The 19,783-nt window shown below is 51.0% G+C and overlaps 2 protein-coding genes across 9 annotated transcripts in view; one reads left to right on the top strand and one right to left on the bottom strand.

Moving 5' to 3' along the window:
- The window catches only part of DRC3 (dynein regulatory complex subunit 3), a 53,350-nt gene extending 39,852 nt beyond the window's left edge, over nucleotides 1–13,498 (bottom strand). For 2 of the 4 annotated variants that reach the window (XM_045526886.1, XM_045526887.1), the window contains exons 1-5: nucleotides 13,323–13,498; nucleotides 12,572–12,686; nucleotides 9,247–9,423; nucleotides 5,771–5,887; nucleotides 2,072–2,238 (exon numbers count right to left, since the gene is read on the bottom strand). In XM_045526886.1, the coding sequence (XP_045382842.1) occupies nucleotides 2,072–2,238; nucleotides 5,771–5,887; nucleotides 9,247–9,406 (444 nt within the window). In that variant the 5' untranslated portion in view covers nucleotides 9,407–9,423; nucleotides 12,572–12,686; nucleotides 13,323–13,498. The remainder of the gene's footprint in view (nucleotides 1–2,071; nucleotides 2,239–5,770; nucleotides 5,888–9,246; nucleotides 9,424–12,571; nucleotides 12,687–13,322) is intronic. The other 2 variants (XM_045526885.1, XM_045526884.1) reach the window with 1 other exon arrangement.
- Nucleotides 13,499–13,836: 338 nt separating this feature from the next.
- Nucleotides 13,837–19,783, top strand: part of TOM1L2 (target of myb1 like 2 membrane trafficking protein) — a 109,148-nt gene continuing 103,201 nt past the window's right edge. For 3 of the 5 annotated variants that reach the window (XM_045526879.1, XM_045526881.1, XM_045526882.1), the window contains exon 1: nucleotides 13,873–14,039. In XM_045526879.1, the coding sequence (XP_045382835.1) occupies nucleotides 13,988–14,039 (52 nt within the window). In that variant the 5' untranslated portion in view covers nucleotides 13,873–13,987. Of the gene's footprint in view, nucleotides 14,040–19,783 lie in introns of all 5 variants that reach the window. The other 2 variants (XM_045526878.1, XM_045526883.1) reach the window with 1 other exon arrangement.

Genomic DNA, 19,783 nt, shown 5'->3' with positions numbered 1-19,783 from the left:
CCGTCCAGCTAGATGTAGACAAGGAAGCCTGTGGCCTTGACTGCAACGACAAAGAGAATCGGCCTTGGGGAGATGCTGAGCACGGCGGAGCCCAGAGGCAGAAGGAAACTGTGTCCTTGAAGCTCCACTGATAACCCCCCCTCACAGCGCCAATAATCACGCAGCTAATGCCCTTGTTGTCTGTAGCAGGTCCTCAGCTTATTTGGGCCTCAGCCGCAGCTGTGACAGACTGTTGCTGACAGTGTCCCATCTCATTTCTCACTGTCTGCCTCACAGAGGTCTCCGAAGCCACAGAAGCCCACCCAGCCCAGAAGCCTGGTGGGGAGGGAGGGAGTCCCCCTGGGGTGTCCCTCAGCTGTTAGGGGGATCAATGCCTGAGGCTCCAGTCCCTAGGTGGTCACTTCAGGAGGCACTCTGCGTACTCCCGAGGCCCAGGAGGGTCAGTGCTCACTGCCTGCAGCGGCCTCGGCGACACCCCTGCATGTTGGTTCTTCCTCTCCCCTTCTCTTTCTCTGGCTTCCTGAAGCCACATCCCAAACAAACCGCCTGCACCCAGGTCTCTGCCTCAGCTCTGCTACAGCCAGTTTGGGGCAAGCTTTCCTGTTACCTGCAGGCACAACACCCTTTCTGGTGGCACCACCCTGGGTTAAGCCATTCATACAATCCCCCTTGGATGCATCTCACGGTGGCAGATTCCTTCCTAAAGGTAGACCTGTCCCTGAACAGGCGTCAGCACAGAAGTCTCCTTGGCTTCCACTGCTCCTCTGGCCATTCTGACCCTCTGCAGTGAGGCCCCAGCCATACCCTCGGCCCCTCCCTGCACCACACACCTTTGACCTCTTCCAGGGACAGGGGGCTCCTCAACGGTGCCCTGCAGGTGGCATTCCCAAGTGCCCCAGGCCCTTGCCCACACCCTTCCTTCCCGCTGGGAAGCCTTTTCTTTCTGCTGGAAGGCAACATTCTAATCATCTCTTACTGAGTCTGAATCAGGTCACCTCTTGTCCCGACACTCTTGTAGGAAAGACCTTGGCTACAACTGTCCTCCATTTGCTAAGAACACACTCCAGCCTGACACTGAACCAAGTGCTTTATGTTCATAACTTCCTGTGATTCCCGCAAGAGCCCAGGCAGGTGGGTAATGGCCACTATCTCCATCTGACAGACAAGGAAACCGAGCTGTAGGAAGTGTGAGCCCCAGTTGGGTTCACATCCTCCTGTCTTGGGTGCAGGGCAGACTTCTGAGACTACAGCACCTCTGGGGTTTGTCCCTGCCGGACAGACTTAAATACAGGTCACAACTCAGCGCCAACCCACCCTAGGCCATTCATCTAAGCCACCCTGGCGTGCAGCTAGGATCTGAACCCAGACTGCCTGACGGATGTAAACAGAAAAGGAATTTTAAAAGGATGCTGGACAGTCCCCAGGATTGGTGGGCTGGAGAAGCAGCCAGGAGCCACCTGGTAAGGTCACTGCTGGGTCATCTCTGACATAGGAACCTTATAGCTGCTACCACAGGCCCAGCCCTCTGGGGTCTCAGCCCCAGCAGGCTGCTGTGAGCCCACTGTGGGGGTATGTGGGGTGCAGCCCGCCTTCCCCTGAGATACCAGTGTCCACTGTCACTCATACACACCGCTGGCACCTCTGGGTGCCCTCCTACCACCCATACGCCTTGCTCCTTGGGACACCTTGTATCTTGATTATGTGGGTGTGTGCTGGTCACCCCTGAAGGGACCATATCTTGTCTCTGTACCCACTGAGCACAGGACATACGCCCCACAACCAACAGCAAAAATGTTTGTTAAATGTGCCTAAGACTCAGGAAAGTGACTTCACTGATGCCGAGGTCATAAACTTGTACCCACAGAGGGACTGTGTGGGGTTAAGTATGGTATTTAAACATTATCAAATCCCTCATGGAATAATCGGATTTCTGGCTTTTCCAGGAAAAGAGCAAACTCTGGGACACTCAGGCTGCACTTCCCCTTGCTGCAGACCCCTTTCTTGACCCGAAGCTTGTGGCCAAGCTCCATCTGAGCCCTGGCAGCCAGCCCTCCCCCACCGGGCTGCTCACGTTCATTATGTTGCTGATCTGGTTGTTGCCCAGCGACAACACCTGCAGCTTGACAAGGGCATCCAAAGAGTCAATCTTGGAGATCCGGTTGCTGAACAGGCTCAAGTCTTCCAGGTTCACCAGTGTGTCCAGCCCCTCGATGGCCTCAATGTTGTTGAAGGACAGATCTAGGGAAGGAGGAGGGCTGTGAGGGTCTGTGCCTGGGTTAGGGGCTAGACTGTCCTGAAAGAAAACCATCGGGGCTGCTTAGTGCTCTGTGAGCCAGCATCGAGGTGTTGGGGCCAGGAATTGACTCACTGTCTAGAATTTCTAGAAGCCTGGCACGGATTCTTCCCTGCAGCCTCAAACATTCACCGCCCTCTCCAGTTCTGCCAGTCATCTCCTGGCGGGGGACATGTGGGCAAATATTTATGTCTATGCTCTACCCAAGTTCTGGGATGAAAATGCTTAGTAGCAGGTCTAAAGCAGTGTACCTTGGGGGTGGGAGCAGCCAGTTGTGCAGTATCCCCGTTCCCTCCCACCTGTGGCATTTTAGTAAGATCACCTCCTGTCTGCTTAGCATTTACCACTTTGTCAAGTGCTGTGCATATTTACTCTGACAAGAGCCCTGAGTGGTAGTTTGGATTTTTTCTCCCTGTTTGATCATTTGGGCGGTGGAAGCTCAGAGAGGCTCAGTGATTTGCCCAAAGCCACACAGCTAACCACAGTGGGGCCAGAGTCCATCTAGGGCTTCTCCCTGGACACATGGCAGGTCATGTTCTTCCCACTATATCACAGCTGCCTCAGGCTCCCTCCCCAACCCCAATCCCAAAGGAGACTTCAGAATCCTCCACAGCCCAAGTTCCACATCTCTGGAAATAAATTTTCCTCACCACAGGTTTCCAGGGTTGATTGGTGGGTGGGGCTGTAATCTTGTACAGAAATACCAATGGCCTAGAAGCCAAAACTGGGAATTTTTCCTGGGCTTGGAAATATGATCTTGACAACTGCAAGCGATCACATTTAAAAGGTGATTTGGGGCTGGACACAGTGTCTTACGCACAGTGGTCCCAGTGCTTTGGGAGGCTGAGGTGGGAGGATCACTTGAGACTAAAAGTTTGAGACCAGCCTAGGCAACATAGTGAGACCCCATCTCTACAAAAAAAATTTTTAAATTAATCGAGTGTGGTGGGCCCACCAGTAGTCCCAGCTTCTAGGGAGGCTGAGGTGGGAGGATCGCTTGAGCCCAGGAGTTTGAGATTACAGTGAGCTGTGATGACACCACTGCACTGCAGCCTGGGTGACAGAGCAAGACCCTGTCTCTAAAAAAATTTTTTTAATTAAGAAAAAAGGCGATTTGGGAAGTTAGTTTAACAACATCTTAATTTAGCCTCCTCTGCATATCAGGGGTGCTCACCTGTTGACATCGAGACTAACAATAACGCTTTGTTCCTTTCTCCATGGCAGACCCTTTAAATGCATTACCTTACTGAATCCTCATAGCACAGGTATCATCATCCCCATTTTATAGATAAGGAAACTGAGACTCAAAGGGACCTCATGGTAATGTGCTCGAGATCACACAGTGCATAAAGAAACTGAGGTTCAGAGAGCAGAAATACCTAGTGCAAAGTCAGATACTTCACAGGGCAGAGCTAGGTTTGAACTGGTGTCTAACAAATGCCAAGCCTGCATCATTTCTTTTCTGTTCTTGGGAGGCTTGGTGCACCCCTGGTGGTGAGCTGGCAAACGTTTCATGATGGAGTAGGGGAAGTCGTGGCTGATTTCTGTGGTGCAAATACTCCCACCACGGCCAATTCCTAGCTACCAACGTGGCATCCCTGGAAGCGAGGCTGGGGAGATGTGCACAGCCAGCTCTCAGGAGCCAGTGCTGGCTGCCTCCTGCACACCCACAGCCCTGCGGCAGCTGACTGTGTGGGCCACCAGCAGGCCCTATGAATGTAAGTGTGGGGGGCTGTGCTGACCCATCCGAGTGTCATCTCCCCCACCCCACTCTCAGCACCCACAGACCCAGCTCTGCTCTTCCAGCTGTGGTTGGGTCCCTGGGGGACTGACTAGTGCTGTGGCTGGAGAAAGGCCAGCTTCTGACTGTTCCCTGAGGGGGGCATGGCGAGACCTCTTACCAGCACTTGCCTTCTCGGCTCTCGAACCCCATACCAGAGAGCACTGGGCATAAGCCCACAGGACCCTTGCTGCAAGGGTTCTAGGAACAAGCTAACTTTCCATCGTGTGTGCAGAGGCTCTGGGTGCTGGGGACACAAGCTCTTGTTAGGGAGGGGACCAGGATTCAAGTTTCCGTCTGGATAAGTGGACAGACAGGAGCTCTCATGGGGCTCCATGGCACTTGCTTTATGTCTGCGAGACAGCTGGGCCTGGTAGCTCCTGCCTCGAACCACGACATCCAGATGGCCTGTGCATGGTAGACCTTGGTGGGGGACACGGCTCAGGGTCTGGGCTGGCCTGGGCACCGTCCGGACAGTCAGGCCCACTGTCTCCATCCCCTATAGAGACAGATGACTCCTGGCCATGCAGAGCCACTGAGCCCAGCAATCAGCGTTGATGGGTGCTGGGGGTGTGGAGGGGTGCCTGGGGTGAGACCTGGGCCCGGGAGTCAAAAGACCTGGCTGTGGTCTGCTTCCGCTGCCTGTAGCACGCGGCTCCGCCAAGCTGGTCAGCCTCTCGGGCTCAGGTGCCGCGTCTGTGAAACGGCAGCGTACTCCGGCCGGGGCTTGCCGTGCGCTTGTGCTTGTGGGCACAAATGTAGCTGAGAGTGTTTTCCAAACTGGGAGGTGCATGGATGCCCCAGGTTGCCCTTGTTACCGGGAAGCGGCCTAACAGGACGGAGGGAATGTGGGCTGCGGGCTCTGACAGGCGTGGGTATGAGTCCCAGCTCTGGGGCCTCCAGGCTGTGCAGCTTTGGGCAGGTGCCCTGGGCTCTCTGAGCCCCGCTGCTCTTCTGCAGGTTGGGTTATAATGGACACTCATCTTTTGAGACTGTTAGGGGGCTGAATAAGACAAAGTGCATGAAGAGCTCTCAGGCCCATCCCCTTCTCCCTGTGGGGTGCCCACCTGCCCCTCGCCAGATGTGAGGGTGCTCCTAAGAGGCCAGCAGGTGGACACAGTTCACTGGACCCCTGCGGCCTTGGCAGTGAGGCCTGATGCAGTGGGCTGAGAGCCTGATGTCCCCGCTTACCTGCTGTGACCTCAGTCTGCTGATCTCTATTACGGGAATGCTGTGTGGATTGGGAGACTCACACGGAAAGCAGAAAGGCCCACGCTTCACATGCAGTTCAGTGCTCAGTGTACACTGGCTTCTGGGATGATTACCTCCGGTTTGATCTGGGCCCCACCAGCCAATGCTATTTGTCGGTGGCTATCTGCCCACCTGAGTCTAGGTTCAATAGGAGTCCACAGCTGCCCCTTTGTGCCCCACCCAGACTGTGAGGTTGGGCAGGAGGGGGCAGAACACTCTGTCCTGGTGTGTCCTAGCACATCTTTGCTGTGCTTTGCTCAGTGTAAGCCCCAGGCTTTTAAAAAATAGCAGCTTTCTTGCTCCCAGCAGACAGAGCCTCTGCTGTACCAGGGCTAATGATGGGCCAGCAGCTGAGTGTCACACATGGTTATTGTCTCCTGGGGAGGCAATGACCTTGGCAGGGCATCACCTTTGATTAGGGTGGACGCACACAGGAGGGGTCTTACCCAGCCAGACCAACTGTGTGAGGTTCTCCAGGCCCTCGATCCTCTCAATGATGTTATTGTCCAGCTGTAGCTTCCTCAGGTTCTCAAACTGCCAGAGGTTGTCTATGCGGAGGATGTCTGAAACAATTGGAGGAGATTCCAGCCGTGGGCTAGGGTTAGAGTTTTGTACCAGCCTGGTGGAGCACTGAGACACAACCATGCGAAAGACCCCATAACGCCTCAGCCCTGCCCTGGAATACGCAAGTGCCCTGGAGATGTGGGCTGAGCACCGAGGAGCACCGTGTCCCTATCACTGTGTGGGCTGGGCAGAAATCAGTGCTGCCACTCAGAGCCCCAGGAGGACCTAATAAGTGCATTGGCAGGGCTGTGGGTGAGGGGTGGTCAGTAGCAGGGGAGGGTGATCTGGAGCAGCAAGAGACACTTGGGCTGTCTCTGGGGCCAGGCTGGGGGCTCCCCAGCAGGACAGTATGCCTTGGGACACAGGACACAGGCAGAGGGGCCTTCCTTTTACAGTGTGACAAATATAATCAAAGCATATCTCTGTTGGTGGGAGGGTTAATCAACTAGTTCAGCCTTTCTGGAGGGTAGTTTGGCAACATTTACTGAAATAGTTAATGTTTGTGCCCTTCGACCTGCAATTTCTCTACTTGGAATATATCTTCAAAGATTTACGTGTGTATCCAAGGAAATAATATGTACAGGCACGTGAGGGGCAGAAAAATGGGGGAAACACCACGTGTCCATATGTAGGGACGGGATAAATGGCCCATACAACAGAGAGGCAGGTTCCCGATATCGTGGGAGCGCCTGGACCCTGTGGCCCCTGAAGACCAGCTCCCCAGCCACACGGCCAGCTCATTCCCTTTGCAGAGGGTAAGGCAAAGCTTGGCTTCTGTCACTGGCAGCCAGGAGAGTTCTGAATAACACATAGGTATAAATAAATTTATATTGTATTTGTAAAATTTCAGAGGCTAAACTTGTCCACCAGCTTTTCCCAGAAGCCACATATAGCTCTGTTGTTTCTATGTCCCCTTTTTTCCATATTTGCTTTTGTAATGATTTCTAAAACTTAAAATTAGAATATGCTCATTAAAAGAAACGGAAATAATACAGAAGTGAAAGGGGTTTAAAAATTAATGCGATTAACAACCACACATCTGGTGAGGCAGTTTCAATATGCATTCAGAGAGGCCTGTGAGGCTGAGGTTGTGGAGGTGCTGGTGGGGAGGTACGGCCCCGCTCCTAGCTGTGGGGTCGGGACAGCGCTCTCTGGCCCAGGCCCTGAGGGGCCACCAGCTTTCCCCTGGAGCTGGACTGCTGCTCTGCCTCTCCTGGCTTCTCCAGTTCCCTGTGTGTGGCCAGATTTCCCAGATCCATCCTGGCCACCATCCCCACCTGTGTTTCCGGTTCCGGGTTCTGCTCCAGGCTCTCAGCCACCTCCCAACCCTGGTCTGGACTTTCCAGGTGCCTTTTCTGGCCTTGATCCTACACTGAGAGCCCCCCAGCCCCGCTTTGCCCTTGGCCAGTTCCCTGCAGTACCATTCCCCCTGGGGGGCTCCTACGCATCAGGGTGCCCTGTCACACCTACATGCTGGCTTTTTTCTAGGTATTAGCAGTTCATGTGGAAAAGCCAAAACAATACAACAAACCGAGATGTATTTGGCAGTTAGCTCTAAATGAGTCATCAGCATGACGAGACTGCCAGAAAAGCCAATTTAATCTTCGATGAAGACACTGAATCCACTTCTGTGGCCACCACCTTGCCCAGCCTGTTGTCATCACTCCCTGGACCACAGCAGTGGCTGTCTCGCTAGATCCTTGCCTAGGTCCCTGGCCCCCACAGTCTACCCTCCTGCAGCCAGCAGGGTCCTGTGAAAACCTAAGTCCCAACCTGTCATGCTGCCTCTTAGGACCCTCTGGGGGCCCCAACCTCACTCACTGTAAAACTCAAACACTTTCCATTGCCCCAAGGCCAATACCAGCTGACCCCATGATCTCTCTGACCTGCCTCCACACTGGCTCCTTAGCAGGCCCCCATCGGGCTAGGTCCAGCCTGCCTCAGGGCCTTTGCACTGTCTGCTCCCGCTGCCTCACACGCTTTCCCTGATGGATCTCTGTGTGGCTCCCCCCATCACCTCCTTGAAGTCTTTGCTCCATTGTCGCCTTCTTGGTGAGGCCTCTGGCCACCCTATAAACACAGCATCCCGCACCAACTCCCCTTTTCTCCTCCCTTTGCTTTTTCTCCTGTATAGCACACATTATCTTTAGCATACAGTATTATTTTCCTTCTTCATTTTACTTATTTGTCTCCCCAACTTGAATGTCAGCTCCATGAGGACAAGTTTTTTTGTCTTTTTTGCTCACAGTTGAATCCCAGCGCCTAGAACAGTACCTGGCATCTAAGAGGCAATACTGGCTGAAGGAACCTTAGGTGGGGGAGGGGAAGTAAAAGGAAAGTGGGCAGCCGCTAAAGCCCCTCCTGTGGCAGCCATCTTGCACCCCTTTACTCCTTTTGGGGCTGAGGGGCTGAGGCTCAGGGCCCTCCCTGCTCTGGGTGGTCAGCCCTAGAGGCCACACTCCGGGAGGCCTGTGGGCTTCGTGGGGCTGGGGCCTGGGCCCTGCCTGCCTTGCCCACTTCAGCGTCCCTCCTTGTTGAGTGGATGCCAGCCAGCCTCCCTTCCCCACACAGAGCAGGAAGGTGAGTCAGACTAGGTCACTCTGCAGCGGCCTGGCCTGTACAGCATACGAGGGTCTCAGGATCCCTGCCTACCTCTCTAACTCCCCCTCGCACCCTCTCTGCCCCGACTCACTGTGCCCTGGCTCATTGGCCCTCCCGAGCGAGCCAGGCACTATGCACATGTTATCTCACTTTGACCCCCAACTGGCACTTGAGTTAGGGACTATAGTTATCCCATTTCATAAATGGGGACACTGAGGCAGTGAGGATCTGCCTGGTCCCAAGCCACATCTTCCCATGGGGCTGTCCTGGCACTCCTGAGGTGCTTCCCTGCCTCAGGGCTCTCTTATGTCCAGCCCTTCTTCAGTCGTGTCCCCCGAAGCTGCTCCTCCAGTGCCAGCTCCTCCTTCTCCCCACACTTCCCACCTTGGCCACTGGCTATGTGGGACCTCCTAGGTTCTGCCTGCCAGGGAACCCCACCCCAAGGACACCAATGTGGAGTCGTGTGATGGAAACAGCATGGTCTTGGGGGTTCACTTAGATTTGGAGGGGACAATTTTATCTTTTTTTCTGCTCTTATTCAGAATCAGGAGTTTTATGGATATTCAAATGGTGATGACACTAAGTATGAAGCTTTTAAAACATCTATGCCACTCCCATGCCTTGTAACCCAGGTGGGCTCTAATGCTGATGTGGGTGCCCCGGCCTCTGACTTTGTGTGCAATCCGGGGCTTGAAGGTGGAGGAGAGAAAGCTGGGGGCCTCATCCTGGGCCACACCTATCCACCCAGGATACGTACTCTGGAAGTCCAGCTGCAGGGACAGGACATCCTTGAAGAGGATGCCCTCCTGCTTGGCCAGATGCCCGGCCTCCTCCTGGGGACCCTGCTCCCCCACAGCCAGCTTGAGCATGTCGTCATCCATCACTCTCGGTTCCATTGAGTCGTGTGGCTGGTTCATCTTCCCCAAAGGCTTCCCTAGAAAACACCACATTCCTCATTCACAGCCTACTTGTTCCTTTGTTTGGGGACAGGGTCTGGCTGAGGTCTCTTCTTAAGGTATCATGGAACATCATGGCAGCCACAGATACTCTGAGGCTTATCTCCCGCCTGGCCCTGAGCCTGCTGCACCTTGGGGCTAATACATTTGCACCAAGGCTGTTCCAGGGCTTCCCTGTCACCATCTGAGACTGTTCACAGAGGTTCATCCCTTGACCCCACAAGCACAGCTGGGACCCTACCTGGACCCACTGGACTGGTGTCCACACTGGTCTCCTTAGCCTGTGGAGCTCAGCTCCCCTAAGCCCAGGGCCCTGGGTCAGGCCTCTGGATTTGTTGCCCATCCCCATTCAGGTTTGTTAGTGCCAACCATAGACCATGCTGCCTTGGCAGCCCCCATCCCTGAGTCCCCCTTCCTTTCCTGGAAGTCATGTGTGTACTCCCCCCACAACCCACAAGCTGACCCCCAGTGTGCAGGGAGGCACTGACCCAAGCTGCCCATTCATGTCCTCCCTCTGGGAATTGTGAGCCTGAGGCCCCGGGGTGAGCATCCCCATCAGAGCAGGCTGCTTGCGCTGGGGAAGGGCTTGGGAGCATGGGCTGGCCAGGCATGTGATCAAGCCCAGAGAGCAAGAGGCAGGTGAGGCAGATGCACAGACAGAACCAGAGATGGGAACCTGAGTGATCCAAAAGACCAAGTACAAACAGACTGACACAGACAATTGCTGCCTCCTCCTTGCTGGCTTTCCAGTCCCTAATGTCCCTAAGGCCAGGCCCCGTGAGAGATTCCTGGTTTCTCACATTAGGTCCTCTTCCACTTACGCTAACTCCAGTAGGTTTCTATTGCTACTGGTCCACAGGGCCTTGGCTGAGGTACCTCAGGCATAGGGGGGATCAGTGGATTTGGTTAGTCACCTGGCAAGGCTGGCCCTGGGCTGACCCTGAGCCTGATTCCTGGCTGGACCTTGTTCTTATCATCACCAGCTCTCTTGGTGAGGACATCCAGAAGGGTTGAACCTCAGGAAGCCATACCCTCCTGTCAGTCTACTGAGATTCTGCCCCCTGAGGCCTCTGGAAATGCAGTCCTCCCCTCTGCTTTCCACCTGCTCCTTACCTCCCTCCCAGCATCACCTTTTACCTTTACCCACATGCCTCCCCAACATCCAGGCCTCCCTGAACCTCCCATCCCCCCGCCCTGATGCTGGGCAGCCCCTGTGCCCTGCCTTGCATTACAGTAAGCTCTGCTGGAGATACTCCTGATGTTGGGCTGGTAATCCTGTCACCTGGTCTTAGAGACTTCCCTCTAACACCGATCTCCCTCCTTCTTCCCCCACCATCCACTTGGGTGCAACTTGTGCAAATGTGTCCTCTGTTCCTAATCAAATGTCTCAATGCCTTTAATTCTCATGTGTCCTTCCCTTTTGCCCCAGGAGGAGGCATACCCTCCGCAGCCCTGAACCCCCTGCCCTTTCTCCACCTGGGCCTTCCATCCTCCAAGAACTCAGCCCTTTTCTTCCCACTCTCTCCAATCTGTCCACACTGGCTCCACCTCCTCAGGGTGACTGATTCAACCCCTAGAGATGGTTCCAGCCCTCAGCCTCTCGCTAGCTCCCCATTCTTCCGAAACAGTTTTCTCTAAAGTTTCCCATAACTTGCCATCAACTTGCCTTTGGGGAAATTTTAATGCATTGTATTCAGCAAATATTATCTGCAAAGTATTTGGGCTTTTTCCCCAAAATGGTGCTATACTTTGACAGATGACTCTTAATTCTGATTTCAAAACTTTAACTGACTTCTCATCCCTCCCACCTGTCATCAAGGCCTGGTACCTGTGAGAGATCAAGCTTGCTTTCAGTCAAGCCTGGCAATTGCTGTGTTGTGCAATGTGAGATTGTTGTTAGACATACTATTTGCTAAGTACAACAGGGAAGGATTTGGATCCTGACTGTGCATCTTTTGGCAATTCATTTCACCTAAGTGTTGGCTTTCCCATCTGCAAAAGGTGGATAATTCTTACCTTCTACATTTGCAGAAAATCATGTATTTAGTCCACACAGATACTGAACTACTACATGCTGTGAATAAAATAGACAGATCCCCCTACCTCTGTTTCAGTTCAGACAGAAACCAAACAATCATACAAATATTTTATTACAAACCATGACAAGTCTGTAGGGAACTATGAAAGCATACTTAGGGGTATCTGGTGTGGCCAGGGGAGACAGGGCTGATCTGAAGGATGAGTAGGAAAGAAGGAGGAGGGAACTACATGGCGAGGGCACTGTGGTAGGAGAGAATAGACATGTTCCACTTTGGCTGAAGTGATGCAAGGTTGTAGAGGTCTGCAGGAGTTTTATTATTATCCCAGGATCCCTGGAAAGCTCCTAGGGTTTAATAAGGGCAGTGATATGATCAGATTGTAACTTTAAGGACCTCATTCTAGGCCAGGAGTGGTGGCTCACACCTGTAATCCTCGCACTCTGGGAGGCTGAGGTGGAAGGATTGCCAGCCTGAGCAAAAACGAGACCCCGTCTCTGCTAAATATAGAAAAAACAATTAGCTGGGTGTCGTGGTGCCCATCTGTAGTCCCAGCTACTCAGGAGGCTAAGCGGGAGAATTGATTGAGCCCAGGAGTTTGAGGTTGCAGTGAGCTACAATGACACCACTGCACTCTACCTGCGGTGACAGAGTGAGACTCTGTCTCAAAAAACAAACAAACAAAAACAACAACAACAGCAACAACAAAAATCCAAAATCACTCTAGCTGCAGTACTGACAATTGCAAGAGTAGTGAGGTGAGAGATCCCCAGGGTGGTGGTAAGATGTGGATTTGAGAGATTTCTAGGAACTTAATTTATGCGTAAGACTAATGATCCCTAGTTTTCAGATAAGAAAACAGAAGCTAGTTAGAAAGGTTAATTAACATGCCCAAATTTACACAACTAGTATAAGGAAGAGCCCATTTTCCTAATCATGACTCAACTGTACCCAGGCTACTAGGGACTATCATTGTCACAGCTCACAATGTTTCTCCAGCTCTTCTGGGTCAGGGCCAAGGCCCAAACAGTCCTCCTGATGTGGATTTTACAAGTAATTTATCCCCCAACCTGGGTTCCTGTTGACTTGCCTGAGAATAGTGTTGCTAGTGAAGACTGGAGGTAGGAGGTGAGGGAAGCAGCAGAGCGTTTCACACAACTGTCAACGGAGTAGCCTCCTCACACAGAAACAGATTGAGAATTTTCCTGGGAAACAACAACCCGGGGTTAGCTGGATCTGAAAAACATAGTCCCTGTCGGCCATGAATTAATAAAAAGCAAACCAACCTCTTACTGAGTGCTTACTGTATACTCAGTGCACATGCATTATTAATTATATGTCCGCTCTGGAAGCCATTAAAGAAGGGAGTCCTAACTCCCTTAATTCCCAAATTGGGAACCTGAGGTCCTCGTGGAGGGGAAGGAGCTTGTTTAAAGTCATACGATGAGTTACTGACAGAGAGAGGCGGAACCTGAGTATATGTATTCACAACCAAAACACTTTATATAGCGCCAAGATGAAACAATTTAATAATAGATAAGAGGTTGGATATGATGGCTGTTCTGGAAGAAGTTAGTGGATCAAAAACCCCTTCTGGCCCTCCTCCCTGAGGAACTGCACCTTTAGCATTTCTTTCTTATCTGAAGGTCTGAAAAGCTAGGACTAAAGAGTCTTGGAGGTCTCAACGCTACTGTCAAGTGGCTGGCAGAGGACCCGTGTGCTCATTTTACAAAGGAGAGGGGCCGGGCCAGAGTCCTCAGAGAAAAAGGTCACGGGAAAGAGTTAAGTCGGGCGCTGTCTGCCCCCGCGAGTCCTCTGGAGCCTCAGCTCCCCGCTCTCACCTTCTCAAACGCCGGCTACCGGGCTGGTTCCATGTAGCAGACGCGTCACCCGGTTGCTGGGGAACCAAGCGCCGCCACTCGGTTGCTAAGGGGAAGTCGGGAGGCAGACATCCTGGGTGAAAGTTGAGGGGTCACGTGACCCCATATCTGGGCGGGGAAAGAGTCTTAACACCAACCAGCCGTGGGGAAAACAAATGTTTCTCCAATCAGCACTTTCTATGGGCGGGTACCTTCCTAGATCCACCTCTTCTCCGCCCCCCTGTTTGAATGATTGACTCTTCTCTTGTCCAATAATAGCAAGGATCCTCTAGATTAACCAATATGCAGATAGATCAAAATGCACACCCTCTCTTTCGGAGGCGGGCTAGGGGAGGTGCCGCTACGCCTGACAGGGACTCGGGTGACCCAGCTCTCTTCTCAGTCCAATCGGACACGGCAGGGTGGGTGGGGCTTTGCCAAGGGAGGTGTGAAGACCAATCGAAGGAGGGCTGTGCAGCTGTTGCCCAATAGAGACGCGACAAGGGGGCGGGTTCAGGGGCCCGGCGCTCTGCGTTCCCAAGGGTGGGGCGAGGGCAAGTGTCAGTCCGGTCTGGAGCGCGGCTGGGGACTGCGAAGACCGCGGCGCCACACAGGGGGCCCGGGCCGCTGCGAGTTGTCCGCCCGAGATGGAGTTCCTCCTGGGGAACCCGTTCAGCACCCCGGTGGGGCAGTGCCTCGGTAAGGCCGCGTGTGGGGCGGGCGGCTGGGCGACAGCTGCAGCTGACAGGGCTGGTGAGGACCGCGGGCCTCTGCTGGGCGCCAGTGCCATCTCACGGGTGGGCCGGGCATCCGTGTCATAGGGCCTCTGCCCGGGCATCGGTACCACCTCACGGGCGCCGATGCCACCGTGCCAGGAGGCGGCCCTGAGGCCCAACTTGAATTCGGAGATGCTCTGACCTTACCTACCCATCAGGGCCCAGTCCTTCTTGTCTCTCCTAGAGGTGGTGCCAACTGCTGATCTGCTTACCCCTTGCTTATTGGGAGATGCTACTGCGTGCACCGTTATCCAGCCTGGCAGTCTCACTGCCACTGCCCCCAGGACCCAGTTCTCTCAAACCCTTTGTGGGATGTCACCTCCTCCCTCCATTCTTGTCCTTCCTCTTCAGTACCAGCAGCCCTCAGTCTGGGCACCGTCCCAGAAAATGCCCCCTACTCCAGGACTTGCTAATTTGAGCTGCAACTCAGCTAGGCTGTAGGAGGGACTGGGATGGGGGGAGGGGCTCTTTGAGGGTGATTATCTTGGCAGGGGGATGGCATGCCTGCAGTGCCTCCCAGGAAAGAAGGGAGGCTGTGTTCTTTAATGATAAGAGCCCTGGACTGGGAATCAGGATGCCTGGACTCCAGTAGTGGCTTTGCCAGTGACTCTCCCATGACCTTGTGCCCTTTCTGGCTTAAAGTTCCCCTATCTGTCAAATGAGATGTTTGGAGGTGAGATGTAGTAGGTCCCTCCAAATACTAAAGTTTTGATATTCTTTGTGGTTGGCTCTGTACATTCACTGCTGCTCCACCGCCCCCACCCCATATTAAATTTGCCAAAGCTGAGATCTTTTGGTGGCAGCCGTGGAGAGAGTGGTACTCAGCAGTATCTGTTAATCCTATGGGAGGGCTCTGGGCACCTGGGGGCACCAGAGATGACCAGCAGCCTGGCTAGGGAAAGCCCAAAGTGTGGGTAAAGGACACCAAAGTGGCCACCATATGAGATTTCCGTACTAAAATAGCAGTTAATAGGGGGAGCTAGTAAAGCTAGTAAAGCTCCACACTTTAAAAATGACAAGGTAGTTGATGAGGGGTAGAAGTTAAAGGGGACTTTAAAACACAAATATGAGGGAGGTAGGAATATAAAGCAAGAGCAAAGAGCATGACTTACCTTTTCACCCCAGGCAGTGGCTTATGTCAAGTGATCAGTTAAGAATGCTGATTAGTTTCTTTAAAAACCAGGTTCCTCCTGGTTGGTGGAAGGACTGGTAAAACGTCTTTTATGAGCAAGGTCCTTTGGTGTCCTTATAGGCCTGACTGGTTTGGGCAGTAGTGATTTATTCCCGCTTGGCTTATAAATTTCCAGCTTACTTTTCAGCTGCTAGTGGGGCCTGTAAAATTATTGAGGTGTCTCTTGTTGGATAACTGGCATTTAAGAGCCTTTCTTGCCTTTCTGGTATCGTGTCTTTTATAAGGGATAATAGGTACTGGGCCCCAAAAGAGTGTTTTCCCACCTTTGTAACATTTTGTCCCCTGCTGCCCACTCAAGTGTCTGTCTGATTCTCACCTCCTTTCTTCCTCATTTCCTTTCCTACTTTCCTCAGGGGCTCTTTCACTACAGCTATATTCCCAAAACTCATTTTTCAGTTGAGTATTGAATTCTAGCCAGTTAACAGAGGGAGCTATTAAATTTGGGGGGATTTTTTTCTTTTCTGTCCCCTTTACACTTTAAAAATGACATGGTAGTTGATGAGGAGTAGATGTTAAAGGGGACTTTAAAATACACATATAAGGGAGGTAGGAATATATAACAAGTGGAAAGAGCATGATACTTCTGTCAGGAAGACCTGAGTTGAATTTGGGTTCTGCCCATTTCATGGCTGTGTGATTCCAGAAAATTGTGTAACCCTTCTAAGCCTTAGTTTGGCTATCTTTTGAGAGACAGGGGGAGAGAGAGAGAGACAGAGATTCACATTCACAGAGTAGTGTGTTTTAAATGAGATAATGTATGTAAAACACTTAGCATAGTATCTGGAACATAGTAGAAACTCAGTAAATTATAGTATCACTGATAATAACAGAATAATTAAGTTAGGGTTGGATTTTCTATCTAGGGAGGGTATGTGAGACACCTGGCCCATCTGTGACCTGTGAAGGAAAATACGCTTTCAGGCCCTACTGTCCACTATTGCTTATAAAAGACACTTGACCATAAAGGTGGTGCAGGTTCCCCATTGCCGGGTAGCCAATGGGCAAGGTCTCAGTAAGTTCAGTCCAGTTCAGGTAAATGATTAAGTAGACAGAGTGAGGTTCAATGTATGTGCTGTACTGTTGTGACAAGGCATAAAAGTGATTTTCATGACATTTAGGGTTGTTAGTATTGGTAGGTGGACAACAAGGCTAATGATTAAAAACAGTAGCTAGAGCTTGCACAAAGCAGTTCTACAGCCATCATTTGCTTCTTATAGCTTTTCTGTGAATAAATTTTATTGTCTTTCCCACTTTAGAGATGGGGAAACTGAGGCTCAGAGCAGTGAAATAACTGCTCAGCTGGTAAAAGGGAGAGCCTGTTCCTGTCCTCGAGGGATTTATAGTTTCAGGAGAGAAAACAGAGATGCATGAAACAATGATGAATAGTGCAGGTTTTAAGTGCTGAAGGAGTTTGAAAGCATTCAGAAGAGGCTAGGGTGACAGGGACTCCTTTGAGTCTGAGGGCTGTTCATGAAGGATGGGTGGGAACTCCACAGGCAGAGAAGAGAATTCCTGGGCCTGGGGACAGTTAGATAGAGTGGCATAGGCACATCTGTGAGCACCAGTCTGAGTGGAGCAAAGGTGGCTGTGGGGAGCAGTGGCAAGTAGGGTTTGGGTCACAGGGTGCAGCCTTGCTCTGGGTGGGCAGCATCAAAGACCTCATTCTTTAAGTAACTTCAACTTTTAGTACTTCTGGACCTCACTTTCCCCACTCATAAAAGAACACCTTTCCACAGCTGTATGGGGCCTCTACCTAAATAATTACACTTAATAAGTCTGTCCACTTCAGTAGGCATTTATAAGTACCTGTTGGGTGTCAGGTCTGTGTCAGGCTCTGGGGATACACCTATTAATGACCCGTTCTTAGGGATCCATCAGTGGAGGCGACACACTCACAAAAGGTGTGCCGGGTCTGAGTGGTTGGTGGAGTAATTATTACTCTGTTTCATGCCTCGGCCTCATGAGGATGGTCTCACCTGGTGCTATTTGGTTGAACACTTGGTCCACCCATCTCAAGCTAGCAGCTAAGACCACAGTCTGATGTAGTTATTTGTGCATTTCCTGCATCCATCCTGCCCTTCATTCTGGAAGATGATTCCTAAGTAGAAAGCTTGGTTCAGAGAGAGAGCAAGCCATCTGAGGTGTGAGAGGCTAAGAAATGTGGAGGAAGAAAAAGCACTTACTATTATTTCTTGATTTTTATTCTTCTGTAACAAGTTTCAAAATGTTACCATCTTGAAGCTGGATGTGATACATGGGGAGCTCCCCAAGTCAGGTCCATGGTGCTATTCACATGTTTTCAGTTATCCTTGTGTTGGCTGCAAGAAGTTTTCAGAAAATCCTTTTCCAAGAGGGGTAAAGTTTAGATCCATTTAGATTCAAAGATCAGTGAGTAGTTAGTTAATTCCGAGGCGCATATTGGGGGTGAGGGCAACTGTTGTCTTCATAGTTTTGCTTTAATAAACAGGTAAGAGGCAGATACTCTGTTGCACAGTTTTTGTTTGTAGATTGAGTGGTGTTGGACATAAACTACTTTAAACACTTGTGAATGCAAGTGTTTAACTCTAGGCTGGCAGTTTGTACCAAGGATCATTAGTTGTCCCTCAGATTGCTACAGCACTTGGCAATTTGCAAAGCCCTTTTGCTTCAGTCATTTTGTGTAATCTTTACAGCCTTATGAGATACACAAGAAGAGAACTGGAAAGAACTTATAATTATTTTTTAAATTATTTTAAAAATTTAAAGATTATTATTATTTTTAGAGGCTAGGTCTCACTCTGTTGCCCAAGCTGGAGTGCCGTGGTGGGATCACAGCTCACTGTAACCTTAAACTCCTGGGGGTCACACAATCTTCCCACCTCATCCTCCTGAGTAGTTGGTACCACAGGTGCAAGCCACTGTACCTGGTGGAACTTATAATTATTATGCACCTACTATATGCAAACTCTGTACATGGAGTCTCATCTAATCTTTACAACATTTAGTTATTTGGGTGTTAATGTTCCTGTATCACTTATAAGGAATAAGGCTATGAGAAGTTAAGAGACCTGTGCAAGGACAATGCCAGAATTAAGCCAAGAATGCACTCCTGATCCAGTGCCCGTTCTGTGCTGCCATGTGTGTTACTTCATGCCCTCAGAGCTCATGGTTCAGCATCATCAGAATCACCTGGAGGGCTTGTTAAACGCTTTGTTAGTACTGGCCCTGCCCCCAGGGTTTCTGACTCCGTAGGTCTGGGATGGGAACCAGCATTCTACATTCCTAACAAGTTCCCTGATGGTATTGATGCTGCTGCTTCACTTTGAGAACTATTGCTCTAGATTAAAAGTTCTACTTTAATCTCTTCTTTATCTTTCTTCAAAATTAAATGTGGGTTTTCTTGTAGAAAGACTAAAAGTGTGACTATTTAAAATTCATGCATTCATTCGTTCCTTCATTCAGTGGCCCTGTATTGATTATCTGTAGGTACCAAGCTAAGCATTTACTAGTGTGTTCAGCCTAGTAAGGGAGCAAAGAGCAGTATCTAAATCAGATAAGATAGAAAGTGGTTGCAAGATTGGATGGATAAATGCAGTAAGGGAATGGAGGAGGGGAGGGGTCACCTCCAGTAGTAATAATAATAGTTAAAGGTTTCTTTGTTTTTGAAAGTTTAGTATTGCATTACTATGTGCCAGAGACAGAAGTGGGCACTTTACGTATCTTGCAGTCATTTAGTACTGACAACAATGCTGTGAATAAGGTACTGTTGTTATCTCCGTTTTGCAGCTGGGCACACTGAGGCTGTCAGAAGGTATGGAACCTGCCTAAGGTCACACAACTAGCAGTAAGGGAGCTAGAGTTTGAACCCAGCATTCCGGTTTCCAGAGCTGGTGTCCTATTACACTGTGCTGCCCTCAGCAAGAGGGAGGTGAGGAGGAGCACTGTAGGAGCGAAGGACTCCTGCGGACTGTGGCTGCTGAGCAGGGCCTTGGTGAATGGGTGGGATTCGGTTCATGTAGAAAGGGGAAAGCAGGCTTAGAGGGCTCTTTGGCAGAGATGACAACCTGAGCCAGTGCTGAATGTTAAGGGATGGGTGAGAGTGATGGGATTGGTTCTATTTGCCTGGCAAAGGGGAGTGGTGGGGGGTGAGATCATAAGGTAGGATGAGGCCTGACTGTGGAGGGTCACTGCACGTGTCAGCCAAGTACTTTGGACTCTTTTTTTTTTTTTTTTTAGAGGCACTGGAGAGCCATGAAAGATTTCTAGGGAGGACAGTAACATGGATATCATTACAGAGGCATGGAGATTTCTCCTTGGCAGTCACCAAAAGATCATTTTTCTCTTTTACCATCAAAGCCCCCATCTGTGCAGAATGGAAGGGGGGATCCTACAAGGAAGTCAGTAGCAGTTAGTGCCACTTCCTCCGAGGGCAGGGGTAGGGACACTCCTTATGAGCCCCCATCAGAGACAGAAGGGTGCCAAGGCAGGTTGATGGA

The sequence above is a fragment of the Lemur catta genome, chromosome 15 (genome assembly GCF_020740605.2).
Source record: "Lemur catta isolate mLemCat1 chromosome 15, mLemCat1.pri, whole genome shotgun sequence".
Taxonomy (NCBI): Eukaryota; Metazoa; Chordata; class Mammalia; order Primates; family Lemuridae; genus Lemur; species Lemur catta.
The sequence above is the reverse complement of the archived record's forward strand: the minus strand, read 5'-3'. Positions and strand labels throughout refer to the sequence as shown.